The sequence below is a fragment of the Protopterus annectens genome, chromosome 11.part0 (assembly GCF_019279795.1).
Source record: "Protopterus annectens isolate FY-2018-M chromosome 11.part0, PAN1.0, whole genome shotgun sequence".
Classification (NCBI taxonomy): domain Eukaryota; kingdom Metazoa; phylum Chordata; order Ceratodontiformes; family Protopteridae; genus Protopterus; species Protopterus annectens.
Genome location: NC_056745.1, coordinates 28,781,374 through 28,798,155, shown reverse-complemented (window position 1 = coordinate 28,798,155; position 16,782 = coordinate 28,781,374). Strand labels below are relative to the sequence as shown.

The 16,782-nt window shown below is 37.9% G+C and overlaps 1 protein-coding gene across 1 annotated transcript in view; it reads left to right on the top strand.

Moving 5' to 3' along the window:
• LOC122814897 overlaps positions 1 to 13,655 on the top strand; it is a 197,361-nt gene extending 183,706 nt beyond the window's left edge. The window contains exons 8-11 of the mRNA XM_044087162.1: positions 530 to 853; positions 3,980 to 4,291; positions 11,596 to 11,922; positions 13,222 to 13,655. Coding sequence (XP_043943097.1) covers positions 530 to 853; positions 3,980 to 4,291; positions 11,596 to 11,922; positions 13,222 to 13,604 — 1,346 coding nt within the window. The 3' untranslated portion in view covers positions 13,605 to 13,655. The remainder of the gene's footprint in view (positions 1 to 529; positions 854 to 3,979; positions 4,292 to 11,595; positions 11,923 to 13,221) is intronic.
• Positions 13,656 to 16,782: the final 3,127 nt, after the last annotated feature.

Sequence of the window (16,782 nt, the reverse complement as noted above, 5' to 3'; positions counted from 1 at the left end):
AACATACAATGTAATATGTATTTATACAATAAACATACAATGTTATAACTATTTATACAATAAACATACAATGTAATATCCATCTATCTCATGCACACACACACACACACACACACACACACACACACACACACACACACACACACACACAAAGACACACACATAATGAATGTGAATTTATTATACTACTGACATGTTATATTATATTGTATTGTATACCCCACTCTGAATTATTTTGTTGCTTATTTATTGATAATTACACTGCTGAAATATTGTCCCTAAGCATACTAGATTAATTTTGTAAATATTAAAAAGGTTACTGAATCATAATGCATAGTGACTCACAAACAATTTTCTGTTCATTCCCTTATTAAGTTAGTTTTATTTTCCAAATGTTCATAACATTATCAGTGGTGATAATGTTGTATTTCATTACCTGTGTGACTAAATAGGATTCATTTTATTTTTATATTTGAACATGGTGTTTCTACATTACAATATCATATAAAGTGAATGTTTTGTTTTTCAGCTTGCATGAAACATTGCCCTCGACCAACAGTATACATTTTAAGGCCTTCATATCAAGAGTTGGCCAGAACAAAGAAAGCTCTCATCACCTGTTTAGTAGTTGGTTATGAGCTTTCTGGTGTCCCTGTAAGTTGGTCAATTGATGGTGAGAAACACACTAGTAATGTCACTACGAGAGAAGAATCGCATGTAAATGGTTCTCAGACCATAAGAAGCACGTTAACTGATGATTTAACTGGCTGGAATCAGGGCAAAACATACACCTGCCAAGTCACACATCCTTGTTTTGGCATGCCTTTTATGAAGACTATTGTAAAAGAACAAGGTAACCATTTCATTTGTTTTATGCACTGATGCATGTTTCCAATGTGTGTACATGTTCCACTGACGATTATCAGTTTATAGTGTGGTGTTTCATGCAGCTGAATAGAAAGTGGCAAGGATTACTGTGGAATTCTTAGAAAGCTGGGAAGAACCAGTAATATCTATAAAAGCAGTTTTAATAAACACAGCAGGGGTGAGGTGCTTGAGAAAGGTAAAGACAGATATTATTATAATTAATAAGTGAAAAAGCAAGACAGAGACTGCATAGTACTAATTTATTACAGCTGTAAAAAATCCTGGGCACATTGTGGACGTTAATTAATGGAAACACACAGGATATGGGGTTCACTGCAGAATACATTTGGAAGAGGAAAGTAATTTCAGACAAACATGGATACGGTTTTTGACTGGTTAACCAGTGAATTTGTTTAGAAAGAGACTGGATGTGGCCAGCTTAGTTTGAATTTAGTAATACATTCCTTATGGTAGAGTGCAAGATGACAGTGAAAGAATAAAGACAGATTTTGGACTGTTTCATGCCATGATTGGTTGGGTAAACAGGTTAGGCAGTATGTCACAAGGGGTTATAGTAAATGGAGTCCACTCAGCTGAAAGGATAGTGTCCAGTACAGCAACATGGGGGCAATTACTGGGGATATAACTTTTTCAATGTCCTGATAAGAAATATCATAATAGTTCTTCAACTCAGTAAATAATGACAGACATTTGAGTTTTAGACTTCATATCCTTCAGAAAATGCATACCAGTGAAAATCATAATATTCTAGCAAGCAGCAACTTTATAAGTATAAGTTCTTATATTTAATACTATATCACATCTCATCTCGATCCCAACTCTAAATAATGACAGACATTTGAGTTGGATATCACATCCCTCAGACAGTATAAAAATAATTTCTAGTAAGCGTCTATGTTTATACCAGCACTATTTTAAATTGTGGCCCTGATTTTATCCTCCAATTTCAAGATGAAGTCACTAAATAATGAAATGAGTTTCAGTCTTCATATCCTTCAGAAAATGTATACTAGTGCAAAATACATTATTCTGGCAACTTTCTAAGTTTATAATTGCAAAAATAAATAAATAAATATATCTGTAAATTTTACCAAATAGCCTGCATGCCAGTACCTGGCCTGCCCACTTGACTTACCTGGTCATTCTTGTGTGTGCATCATAGGGACTACACCAACACCAGCCAGGTACAATAGTAGGTAAATAGGTAAAAAAAGGGAATTAAAAATAAAACATCACATTCCAATATAATAAAAATGATTAGTGCCATTGACTGAGCCTGCCAAGTCTGTGACTGAGCCAAGCAATGATGTGAATTTTGAAAAGAAACAGAGAGGACTCTGAATCAAGAGAGCAGTTACTGCTCTTGCTGTGGGTTAAAGATACAGCCCAGTATCTGCTTTCTGTACCTCACCACCTCTGTCCTACAACCCGATCAATAACCTTTGGGGCAGTGTCTTGTGCTCATCTCTTACTTAAAACATAAGGATTTGAAGATGCACACATAAGGTGATGGCTAAAAGGGGTAGGCAGTAGCCAGGACCACAGGAAATAAGAAATTAAGGCAAAAAAGCAGTACAATCATTTTTTATTGCATTTAATTTTGCTTAAATTGTGCCTTATCTGAGCTAGCACCTAGGGAAGCTGCCCCCTTTCAAACCACCTTTTCTACCCTCCTACCATAATGTGGACATATTTGGCCACAAAACACAATTATCCATAAAACTACACAGTACAACAAAGGTACAGAGCCCCCACAACCCCATACCCTACCAATTCCCACTGTACAGTGTCCTCACAGCTCCATACTCTACCAATTCCCAGTGTACAGTGCCCCCAGAGCTCCATACCCTACCAGTTCCCAGTATACAGTGCCTCCACAGCCTCACACAATACCAATTCCCAGGGTAGAGTGAGTCCACAGCCCCACACCCTACCAGCTCCCAGTGTACAGTGCCCCCACAGCACCACACCCTATCAATTCCCAGGGTACAGTGCCTCCACACCCTCACCAATTCTCAGTGTACAGTGCCTCCACAACCTCATACCCTACCAATTCCCAGTGTACCGTACCCCCACTGCTCCATAGCCTATCAATTCTCAGGGTACAGTGCCCCATAGCCCCACACCCTACCAATTCCCAGTGTACAGAGGTCCCAGGGCCCCATACCCTCCAAATTCCCAGTGTATAGTACTCTCACAGCCCCATACCCTACCAATTCTCAATGTACAGTGTCCCCACAGCCCAATATCCTACCAATCCCCAGTGTACACTGCTCCCACAGCCCCATACCCTACCAATTCCCAGTGTACAGTGTCTCCACAGCCCTATACTCTACCAATTCCTAGTGTATAGTACCCTGACAGCCCTATACCCTACCAATTCCCAGTGTACAGAGTCCCCACAGCCCTGTACCCCATCAATTCCCAGTTTACAGTGCCCCATAGCCCCCACACCCTACCAATTCCCAGTTTACAGTGCCCCATAGCCCCATACCCTACCAATTCCCAGTCACACAGCTGCTTAGAAATGTGAGACCCTCTGAAATGGTGAACATACTAACAGCATGAACATTGAAATATCACAGTCACAGTATTACAGCTAGAAAAACACTTGAAGAAAAGTATAATTGGTTGATTTAAATGGGAAAATAATGCCTGAACTGACAACAATAACCAGCAGAGGTTTGGTAAATATGGGCTCACTACAGATAGAGCTCTGTGATGTTTCTTAACTGAGGTGGTGGTGAGTCCCATTCTGCTTGTGCTGTTTTTGAAAAGGCTATTTTTGTGGCAGCTATTCTGAACAAAGACAAGTTAATGCAAAGGATTCTGAAGTGTGAGATGGGAGGGGTGGCGGAGGGTTGGAATAATGATAAGTTTATTTCTTAGCTTTCTGAGCTAAAGGCGGTCGATAAATACCATGAAGAAGTTTACATGTTTTACGTGCGTAGGTCAAAGAGATGAGGAAAGGTAGCATCTAAGAATTAAACTCTTATTTATCGCCCATTCATGGCTGCTAATAACAAATGTAACATGTACGTCTGTCATAGTAAGAGGCTGATACTGATGTTCTCATTTTGTCTTTTACTAGGGGTTCAAACCATTCCACCTTCCCTGTACTTGGGCTGCCCGACTGTGGAAGAACATGATGAAATGACATTAGTATGCATAGCAAGTGGTTTCTACCCAGAAGACATTTTGGTTACATGGCTTGTGAATAGTTCGGCCATTGAACCTTCAGATTACATTATTAGTCATGTGGTACCTAAAGGGAACATGACATTTACTGTTACAAGTCATTTAAAAATCAGCAAACACCAATGGTTAAGTGGCGTACATTTCACCTGCCGAGCACAAAATGACGGATTTGAGAAGAATGTTTCAAAACATGAACATCTGTGCAGTAAGTTACATTGTAGATATTGAAGCATTCATCGACAACTAATGGTCACAGTCATAGAGAACCAAGCTTTATGGTAGCACTCTGGGTCTGGGAACTTGGGTTGGCCACTGGCGGATGGCAAGATCTTCTAAAATCAGGTTGTGCTCAACAGAAATGTTGTGCCAAGGGAGCATGACACTGTTAGTCACATGGGTATAAATAAAGATGGTGGTAGGCTGTTAGCTACAAGGTTGTTGTGTCAGGATGGCAAGGTACTGTCAGCCATAAACATGCTATGTCTGGAGGGCTTGTCTCAAGAGACTGGGATACTAGGTAACATTAGCCACAAGGATAACATACAAAGCTGATACTAAGCTCTTCATCAGAAGAGTGTTGTGTCAGTGGATGATGGGATTGTTAGTCATAATGCTGTTATGTCAGGAGGGGCTGCCCTTGGGGACACTAAGCTTCTAGTTATAAGGCTGCTATGTCAGCAGGTGCTGTCCTAGGGGGGATAGGACACCAGCTAATATTAGCCTCAGGGATTCTATGTGAAGATGGCAGTAGACTGTAAGCTAGAAATATGTTGTTTCTGCAGCAGTGATACTCTAAGCCATAAGAATATTATGCCAGGAGACAGCATCATATCAGCCTCATTGATGTTATGCCTGGAGACCAGGGTTCTGTTATCAACAGCGATGTTAAGTCTGGAGGAAAGGATGCTTCTATCCATAGCTCTCTGTCAGCAGGGCAGGATGGAGTTAGCAACAAGGATGTGATTGCAAGATGATGGGATGCTAATAGCCAAACAGACATTGTGTCAGTAGGGCAGAATGCTGTTATGCACACAAGTATAACGTAAGTAGGACAGGATGCAGTTACTTGTAAAAACATTACATCAGGAGAACAGGGTGAAACCAACCACAGGGTTATGTTAGTAGGGTAGAATGCAGTTAGCCATAGAAATGTTATGTCAGGAGAACAGGGTGAAGGGTGAAACTAACCACAGGGTTATCACTGGGGCAGAATGCAGTTAGTCATAGAAATGTTATATCCGGAGAATAGGCTGAAACCAGCCACAGAGGTTAACCTCCAGTAGCTTTGCATTCATATGTACAATCATATTAACTAAATCCAGTTATGCATATATGTGAGATGTTCCAAGCTTCCAAGATTAGCACTATTTTAGTTCTCTGAAATAATTATTGTTACGTGTATCACATCTGACTATGCTTTGAGCATTGAAAAATTATACATTTAAAACAGTATTAGGTCTAGAATGAAGGCTGTCAGGCACATGAACCACATCTGGTCCAAAGTCAGGGCTTTAGCCCTCTACTGCAAAGGTGCTGGTTTAAGGCTTATATGTTAATTTGAATGACTGGTGGGTCAGATCTGATTTATTTTCAGTGCATTACTTGTTCTGAGGGTGATATTTAGACATCAAAAGTTCCTTCATTATAGACAAAATGTATAACTTGCAGGGGTCTTTTTAACTATCTTGATTAACTAAAGTGATGCCTTCTTCCTCTGTCAAGTCTGCAAATGGAATAGAGGTCCCACCCACTGATGTAATTTTCTTGTTTTCAATAGGAATTTATAAGGCAGGACTGTTATCTCCTGAATTTATTGTCTTGGTTTTCTGCTTGTATGATAGTACCTTCAGGTGACTTGGTATGGAAGCTGTTATTAGCTGTCATTTATTCCTAATAACATCGTCTGGATATAGATGGTAAAGGGGATATGATTACTAGGTTTGTCGGTCAGTTATATGCCTGAGTCTACCTGTTTAGCAATACCTGTTTAACAGTTTTAGTCTGTGATGACCCTTGAGCCAGTTTCTTGAATAGTCTTTTTCTGCCACGTAACAGTTGTTTTCCTTTGGTTTTTAGCTGTATTTACTGTATGTGATTTCTGATTTACAGAACTGCAGTTTCTGTGTCGGACTCATGAAGCACATTGTGAGATGTAACTCCTCCCCTCCTTCATTGTTGTTCAGTATCTTGGACATTCTTGTACGTTTTCTCTTCATGAGCTTATTATAGTCTATGATATTTAAAATCCATTTTTGGACATACCTTAAGTCTCCAGTTTGCCTTTTTCCTGTTTCCCCTAGCACTAATTCCTCCATTTCTCCTCGATTCAAAATGTTTTTGAATGTATAGCTATACCTCCAACTGATTGTAAATCAGGTTGCCTTCTTTTACCTACTTTAGAGATGTGTCCTAATGAATTATTTGAGTTCATATTTTTATCGGCATCACAAATCATTTAGACGTTACATTACCTTCTACCTATTCCTTTGACAAACTCCAGCATGATATTCAAAGAACTGTCAGCAGGGCCTGGACACTTCAAAGTGTTTCCATCAACCTTGCTACTTCGCAACAGAAATAACCACCCTTCTGAGGGACAGAATAAAAATAACAGTTCTTACTGTCCATTAAAAATCTGATTTTTTTTTGGATAGATAATTTAAAACATAATTATTAAAAGCCTTCATACTAGTTAGTGCAGGAACTTCAGTTTTGCTACTCACTCTTAAATAACAATAAACTAAGTGTTTGACCATTCGACACTTGCTATATCTAAAATTGTTATCAGTCAATTCCAAAATGTATTATTTTACAGAAATTCAAATATACTGCCTTGGGTTAGTTGATGTTCAAAGCACAGTATACTTAGTCGAGCATGGAAGATGTACAAAATTAGATTATAGTCCCATATAAGGTATACCAAGCACCAGATTAAATGATATTTTGCAGGCTGTATTTTTTTAGCGTAAATTGTTACAAATTGATATATCTCACCACCGCTTCCCGCTCTTCCTTCTAATCATGCTTATCATGTTAAGAACTGCTGACACACATCTTCGCGTCTTTGTGTCATGTGCATTCATGTTCATCCACACTTGCTTGTGACCACTGACAACATTAGTGATTTATACATGTTCAGGAAGGAGCGATCTCCAATGAGCCACTGATAAGAACAGAAGATGGTCTGCACTACAACAATAAAATAAAATGATCTAGATAGCATGTTGCTACAGTGGATTACCGGTCTGCTCATGATTGGCAGTGGAGTTTTACAGTGTCGAACTGGCAGCCTGGCACCCAACATTCCACAGAAGGCAGACACATGCACACACTCACACCTTAGGCCAATTTAGAGTGTCCAATCCACCTCTAGCATGTCTTTGGGATGTGGGAGGAAACCAGACCACCTGGAGGAAACACACACAACTGCAGGGGGGCATGCAGACTCCGCACAGAAGGCACCGTAGCCAAGAATCAAACCGGAGAACCTCTTGCTGTGAGGCGGCAATGCTAACCGCTGCACCACCATGGTCGCCCCAAAGATAACCTCTTTCGAGCTGGAAATGAATCTGCGACCTACGGATGACTTGGGAAATCACTACAGTCCTCTGCTCTACCAGCTGAGCTATCAAAGATAGTCTGCACTACAAAAATAAAATAAAATGATCTAGCTAACATTTTGCTACACACATACTGCAGGTCACTAATACATTTTTGAGAGGTCAGACACTTAAACCATCTCACATACATGAAAACTCAAAGGAGCAGTAATTAGCTTATGAAGAAGTAATTTCCACACAGCCACTGATGATGAATTTTATTTAAATAGAATGAAATAAAATAAAACAATCCTGTTACACTCAAACTGCTTGGTGCTAATGCACTTGTGAGGGGTTAAACAATTACACCAGCTCATGTACCTGATAACATACAAAATTTACACACACACACCCTGATACATGCTTAACATCCTCACACACAGTGTGTGTTTATACACATGCATATGCTCAAACCCAGGCACATTCTGATATGCACATATGCTGACACATGCAAGTTTGGATAAATGAACCCAGCTTCATGTGAATACAGATAAACAGGGCCAAACAAAGAAAACCTACTGCTCTACAAACAAATAAAATCTGACAAACAACATATACAGCTGACAGCATAACCTCACAATTCAGTACCTTCTTCATAAACTCAATTCCTTCTCTTATCAGCTCTTACAAAAATACCCCACCAACTATCTCAGTCACCAGTAATGAAGCCTGCAACACCTTTTCCTTTAAATCTGTTTCAACTCATACCATAAAAAACTACTCAAAAAGCTTAAACTCACCACCCTAGCAGCAGAGAGCCTTCCCAGAGAATACCTAAAATTAGCTGCAGATGCCATTGCCTACCCCATCTTTATCTTGATTAACCTCTCTGTCCTCGAAAGCTACATTCCTCTAAACTGGAAGATATTCTACATCATCCCCCTGCACAATGGGGGCAGCTCTACTAAACTACCCAATTAGGATTTTGGCTACTGACCAGGCTCTCTTGCCTCAGATCAGATTTTTTTTAGGAGGACAAAATTCCCGATGTAAAAACTCCTAAAAAAAACCTCAAGGTTATGCTGCTAAATGCTAGAGGGTTAACAACTGCACTCACTCTCACTGGAAGCAGTCCTCAAGATGGAATGATTAGATTTGTGCAGTCACTGACCTGGTTCTTCCTGGAGATACTTCAGGTGCAATTAAACTGTTGGTAGGACATTCAAGTCATCATTGCGAGCTACAGGATCCCACCATGAAGGGTGCCAACATCCTGGATCTGGTACATACCAATATGAGGGACCTGTAGCACCCCCCCCCACTGTGATGTCTTCTCTGGTGAACCACAAATCCGTCTCATTCCTCAGTAACTATCACACCTGTCCCCCCCCCCAGAAACTAAAAAAAAAACTCTCCAAAAAGCAGATTATTACTTACGGGATGATGGCTTAAATAGCTGCTCTGCACCTCCTGATGGAACTGGCAACTGTGCCTAGTTCTACACTTCTGCACTATACTACTATACAAATACCTATGCAACTGCATTGCTGTGTCTAAGAGTAATAGGAGCGAGCCCCATCCATAACCTAAAAGGAAAGGCCCAGAATTGTGATGAACTGGTAGTTAATGATTTATACTGAGCCTGTGGACATAGCTATCAAGGGAGATCATGCCAGTTAAACCTGGTAGACATCTCTGAGACAGTGACCAAGGCCCTGGATGAGGGGAAAATCTATGTATATGACACTATTGCCGGGCATCAATGACAAACTCACCCAGTTAGATATCAACCCTTATATCATTAGATGGGTCACTAACTGGCTCACTGATAGAATTCATATAATCAAAATAAATCCAACAGCAGAGCATAATAAATGTATTATTATTCTGTATTGCTCATCTCATAAGTAAGGGCATTGAGGAGAAAAGAAACTCAGCTGAGATCTCTGCCCCTTGCATATAGGTAATCTCTGAATCCACAAGTTCAAATGGTACATGGGTTTATCACTCTAAAAGACTAACCACTTCTCCAAAGCCTGTGATATGGTTTCATACCAGAAATTATCTGCTGAACTCTCCACCTGAAATCTCAGCCATTCTAGATGGCATCAGGAGCTCTCAGCTGGACTTTCTGCCAATATAGGAGTTAAATCAAACCAAAATAGAAGACAAACTAATAACTATCACGGAGATTCCAACAGATCTAGCTCAAACATCTTGAAACTAAAATCATGTGGTCAGCTTAAAATCATGTGACAGGCAACAACTTTATAAAATCATGTGATCAGCTTTAAATCATGTGACAGCTAAATTCCCTGAACAAATCATGCATTAAGGCAACATATTCAATAAGTCGTGGTCTAGCAGTAGCCTTCTGTGTGGAGTCTGCATGTCCTCCCCCCCACTGGGTGGGCATTCAGACATGCATAAATGGGCGCATTCTTTCACTGAAGGTTGAATGTGAATGAGCTGGCACACATCGGCATAAAATCTCTACTGCCAATTATTAGCGGACCAGAGTTCTGCTGTGGCAACCCCTAACTGGGAAAAGCCGAAAGACAACAACATTCAATAAGTCAAAAATTGAAGTAAACAAAAATCAAAAGCTGAATATCTGAATACATAAACCTGTAAACTTTCTTTTGCCATGCAATAATAAATAGTTTTATGAAAGAGCGATCATTAAATAGTAAATTCTTTCTAAAGCTCTTAGTTTTAAAAGATAACTAATAGAAATATGGGCATTAGTCCCTGGCCAAAAACTTGCATTAAGTGTGAGCTGCCAATATAACTCACATTCTTCCAACTTAAGTTGCTATAGGCCATCACATTCTCTAGGGGTTACCTTTTCCATAACTGCAATTTTAAAACTGTAGTCTGCTGTTTTCCTTTTCTTCAGAGTGCAGGTCAGAATAAACATAGCCACTCCTTATATGAATAAGATATAACTAATCTAACTAATCATAGAACATTTAACAGTACAGTTTTGTATAACTAAGGCATAACTAATCACAGAATGTTTAATGGCACAGGTCAGAATAAACAGGGCCACTCCTTGTATGAATAAGGCATAACTAATCACAGAATGTTTAAATGCATAGGTCAGAATAAACAGAAACTCTCCTTGTATGAATAAGGCATAACTAATCACAGAATGTTTAATGGCACAGGTCAGAATAAACAGGGCCACTCCTTGTATGAATAAGGCATACCCCCACACTTAGCAGAAGAGATAAGGCTGAGTGAGTGTGGAATTATTACTCTGAAAAGTGCAGGCTCTAAGACAGCGGTATTCAGTACAGACATTTGCAGTGTAGGGGGTATTATGAGGTATGAAGTCAAAAATACAAAGTAAGAGAAGATTATTACTGGTTTAATGAGCTCCTAGTCAATCTCTGTGGGGGCCACAGCAGAGTGAAGCATATTAGGTTTTTAAAAGTCCCTAAATACATGCAGTAAAAGGAAATTTCAGTTATTAGAATGCTTACATCTTTAGGGAGGATGAGTTACTACACATGATGGCTAATGTGTGATGTTATTACACTTCAACATGCTGTCTGAATGCTGTGGGAAAGCTACTATGTGACATTATCTGAAAATAAATTAGCAGGCTGTTAATTCATTCCCAAGCTTTGTTTTCTGTTTACTGACAACACTTAGCAATCTTCAGCAAAATAAATTATTTTTAAGGACGATAATAAAAGTATATACACAATTACAAAGAACAGTGTTAAGCATGCATGTAAAGTGCTTATGAAAAATCTCATATTTACATTGTAACCCTTTCTGAAAAAAATGGTATTACAACTGACTGCAAATTGCTGTACCCATTAAATTGCTAGAAGCCTTCAAGATACTCATCTTAATGGCTGCAGATGAAAGGAAACATTTTAACGATATAGTTAGTTTGCAAGTATATTGTGTTTCCTTGCTTGCATGTATAATGTGTCTCATCTTACGCTCTGATCAGGTTCACAGGTAGGTGTGCAAGAACCATCAGTTTACCTTGTGAAGCCTTCCTTTGAAGACTTATTCCTGAAGCACAAGGCTGTTATAATGTGCTTAGTAATTGGATGGGACCTTAAAAGAGAAGACATAACCTGGATGAAAGATGGCAAGGATCGAACAGCAGACAAAGAGGATGATCTACATGAAAATGATAATAATGGAACACAGACGCTGCAGAGCCAGCTGAAAGTGTCAGCAGAAGAATGGTACAGTGGCGCTACATTTACGTGTAAAGTGTCCCATTCTTCTTTCCCTTCTCCGCGGGAACTAAAGATATCTTACGCAAAAGGTAAGTGTCAGTGTCGAATATTAAGCAGGTTTGCAATAATCTGTTTAGTGAATAGTATAGTAAAAAGACAGCAGTGCAGTGTTTAGTAAACAAATCAAAAGACACATCTCAGATCCTGATCTGACATTTCCACTGGCACTAATCATGTAGACAGTAGTGTTATAAATATAATGCCAATCTAATTTTCATAAGTAAGTAGCTAATATATCCCTTTGCTTTGTATTGTTAATAAAAAAGCAAGCCACACAAAATTCTAACGCAAATATTGGATAACTCTTCTTCATAAGAGTCCCACATATTCACCAGCCATGACATCCCCTGCTCATACATTACATTATTCTTGCAGATTATTTTGAATGCACAACACTTTACCTGGAACAACAGCAGCTAACTGTATCATTTGCAAGCATGTATGTGCACGTTTTACTTTATTGTGCTGTAATTACTGAGCAGAGAACCTAATATTCAGCCTTCATCTTATGAAATAAATACATCTATGTCTACCTGATAGACTCTAACATGCAAAGTTAAAGCACTGATTAGAACAAGATCTGTGATCTGGATTACAGAGCTTTGTAATGGCAAAACATTTGACTCAGTATGACAGCCTTCTTGTACTTTTTTCTGTGAATATCCTCCTGCCTTGCTCTCTCTTTCCTTCACATCTGTCTTTAGTTCATGGTTTATTTTTTATTTTATTCTTTCTTGTTTTGTACTATCATTTCTTTAACAACTGACAACAAAATATATACCCTGCTGTTATCATTGTGTACAATCAGTGCCATGTTTCTACCCCTCTAAATAATATCACCTTCTTTTTATCTTTGTCATTCTCCTATCAAACCAAAACAGCCAATATAAAGTCTGTTTTATTTAATGCTCACTACCTGTCACATTATTATTCCTTTCCATCTTGAGGAAATCGTTATTTTCACCTTTTCCCATTCATTGTCCATTTCCAGCCTACAAGTACCTCTGTCTTCACTGTGAATTTGCTGGCTGACACGTTCAAATCAGTACTTTAAAGTATTAAGATGACCAAGTATTTTGGAAGAATAAACTGAATATGCATTAGATACAGCTCAAGAAATTATATATGAATGAGCAAACAAGTAGACAGGCATAATTACGCAAAGCACACCTAGGAATCAATTAAGTCCAGTTTATGTCACCAGTAGTTTAAAAACAATGTTTAAATGTTTTCATTTTATCTTTTTAAATTGAACATACAAATATTACAAAATTATGGCATATATTTTGGCTTGTTTTTTAAGTATTTTTATATATTTCCTTCTCTAGACAATGCAAGTTTTCCTGATGTATACATTTTGCAACCATCACCAAAGGAGCTGATGTCTGGTGATGTCCTGACTTTGATTTGCCTGATGAAAGGTTTCTATCCAGATCATATTTTTGTGAAATGGAAGCACAATTGTGACATCATTGGGCAGGAGAAATACACTAATTCGCCAACCTACCAGAAGGATAAAAGCTATTCGATGGTCAGCAGGCTAGAGATAGATAAGGACGAGTGGAACCGTGGGACAGCCTACACGTGCATGGTCGGTCATGTGTCCTCAGACTCTCTAATTATAAGAACCGCTAATAAATATTCCGACAAGCCTTCCTCTGTAAATGTATCAGTAGTGTTAACTGATGCTCATGACACCTGTACTGTATAGTCTGCTCTGTATTACAAATGAAAAATTAATAAACTCTTACTTATTAGACCATCATTCTCAATGCCTGATATGTGATTTATTATGTCTGTGTTGCACAATTTTATGATACCTCAGTAGTAAACAGTACTCAGTGAAGCTTAGCAAGAAATGTCTACTTAAGATTCCATAGTGACGTCTTACAAATCAGCCAGAAGACAAACTGCTGTTATCATGAATTAACAAACATGGTCAAACTAATAACCATCAGCTAAAAAACATTGCACTGAAACACAGATTTTGTTAAAGCCTACAGCCTGACACAACGGGGGTACAACAGTATAGAAACGTCTATTCTAAGCTCTCCCTGAAACTTTGAAATTGAGAACATTCCTGTGTTTTAGTTTAAAATGTGGTTATTGATTTTTTTCCTGTTGGAAAGTGCTTAACAGATTCATCACAAGGCTGTACATAGTGAGTGTTTATAGAATATTCCAAACAAATGAGTTAAACATTGTGAATACAATTTGTTTATTGCAAATCACACAGCACAGCATCCACATTTTATTTTCAAGCAGACCTATAACTCTGATTCAGTGAATTAAATGTATGCGTTTGGAACTGGATAGTAGGTTTTTGCTGAGATTTTGCAGAATTAGCAATTGATCTGAGGAATTGCCGTATATGTGCTGAAGTCAAATATTAAACTCGGGAAGATAATTCTGTTGAATTTTTTGGTGGTTTTGTCTATGTCACTCTACAGCATAGATATCATTAAAAAAAGAGTAAATATTTTATACAAGCACTGTCACGTGATTTTTAATTTCTTTCAAGAGTTTTAATAAATAATTTGATAAACTGAATAATCAGACTACAGCATATGGAAACAACCCTATCATCTCATGTTTTTAGTTCAAAACAATTGAACTGAAAGTGTTTAGTATCTAACATGATAAATACATTATTAGTTCCTGCCATTTGATCTGTCACAATATAGGTAAAGTGTTGATGATCTGAGAGCACTGTTGTGACTTTACTTCATTTGCAGATAAAAAAGTGGAAGACACTCTCCTGTTTTATCTGTCTGTCTATCTATCTATCTATATATCTGTCTGTCTATCTATCTATCTATCTATCTATCTGTCTATCTATCTGTCTATCTATCTATCTATCTATCTATCTATCTATCTATCTATCTATCTATCTATATATCTATCTGTCTATCCATCTATCCATCTATCTGTCTATCTATCTATCTATCTATCTATCTATCTATCTATCTATCTATCTGTCCATCTAGTTTCTATCTGTCCATCTATCTATCCATCTATCTTTCTATCTATCTATCTATCTATCTGTGTCTATCTATCTATCTATCTATCTATCTATCTATCTATCTATCTATCTATCTATCTGTCTATCTACCTATCTATCTATCTATCTATCTATCTATCTATCTATCTATCTATCTATCATCTATCTATCACCTAATCTATCTATCTATCTATCTATCTATCTATCTATCTATCTATCTCCATCCATCTATTTTTTATTCATTTATTGGCGTAGTGGACTGATCAATATTGACCAATTTCAGGCTCACCCAGGGTGAAATACCAAACATTTCACAAAAAAGAACTACAGAAAAATAAGCAATAACAGAAGAGCTCAGACTAATTATATAGAAAAAACTGTATATATACAGTCCAATGAACATTTATTTATTATTTATTTTACATTTGTTAACCGGGCTAGTCTAGCTGGATATATATCCATTTTCAGTAGAGGCCTGGGGAGAAAAGCTCCGCACAGATATACAAATATGTAAAAATATTGTTACATGTTAATTAGGATTAATAAACCAAATAAAACAGGTAGTTATAACATATCAGAGATCAAAAACACTTAAGAAAAGTACAGTGAACATAATATAGCTTAAGAAAGCTAAAACAGATATAATACAGTAATTATTATGTACAATAGTTCACATCAGGTTAAAGGATTTAAGCAATAGGTTTATTAGAGTTTAAAATAGTGTCAGTCTTAATTACAAGACTAAGTATTTAAATGTTTGGAAGTATGGTTAGAAGAGGAAGAAACAGGGGTAAAAGGCAGTTGTTAGTCAGGGTTACTACAAGGGCATAGCCAGTGCCTTTGGAGGTATTTTTTTAGTTTTTGTTTAAAGAGTGGCAAGGATGTAATTAGTGTTAGTTCACTGGGTAGCAGGTTCCAGTTTTTTCCTGCTGTGTTAGTAAACAGAGAGTCACCAGCTGTATTATTAGACTTAGTTAAGCTTGCAAGGAGTTTGCTAGAAGAGCGTAAGGAGTTCAGATTATTATATGGGATTAAGAGTTTTGAGAATATAGGGGTATTACTGGGTTGGTAAAATATTTTGTGGGCAATAGTGAGTTGGGTGATTATCAGATGGTTTTGGAATTCCAGCCAGTCTAGTTGCCTAAGATTAGAACAGTGATGAGTTCTGAAGGGATTGCCAGTAGCTTAATCTGGCAATATTATTGTAGGAAGTTGCTAATTTGTTGAGGTTAGTTTTCTTAAGGTTGGTAAATATAGGTGAGGCATACAGAAGAGTTGAGATTAGATGGGAGTGAGCGATCTTGGCTCTAACTGTTGGGGTTAAGAAAGGTTTTATTCTATATAAGGATCCTATTTTTCTGTTGACTATTTTAATGGTGCTGTTTATATGGTGATCAAATGAGAGATTTTTGTCAATGGTTATTCCTAAAAGTTTGGTGGTAGAGTCAGGGAAAATGACATTGCCATTATTTGAAGAGATTGAGAAGTCTGGGGGGGGGGGGGGTGGACCTAGTAGTGGGTGTGAAGAGAAGGAGTTTTGTTTTTTTGGCATTAAGAAGGAGGCAACGTTTGGTAAACCATGTTTCTACAGTATTAAAAACATTTTGAGTAAGAGAGTATAGTTCAGTTGGAGAGGTTTCTGAGCATATAAGTGTGGAGTCATCTGCATATTGAATACAGGTGGCTTGAGGAATTGCTACATGGAGATCATAAATAAATAAGGAGAAAAGAAGTGGTCCAAGAATGGAGCCCTGAGGGACCCCGATGGTGACAGGTAAAAAGGAAGAAATTTGATTTTCCCAGAGAACTGCCTGTTGCCTGTTGCTGAGGTATGACCTAAACCATTTAATGGCCAGAGAATCAAAGGAAAGAGATTCAAGAATATTAA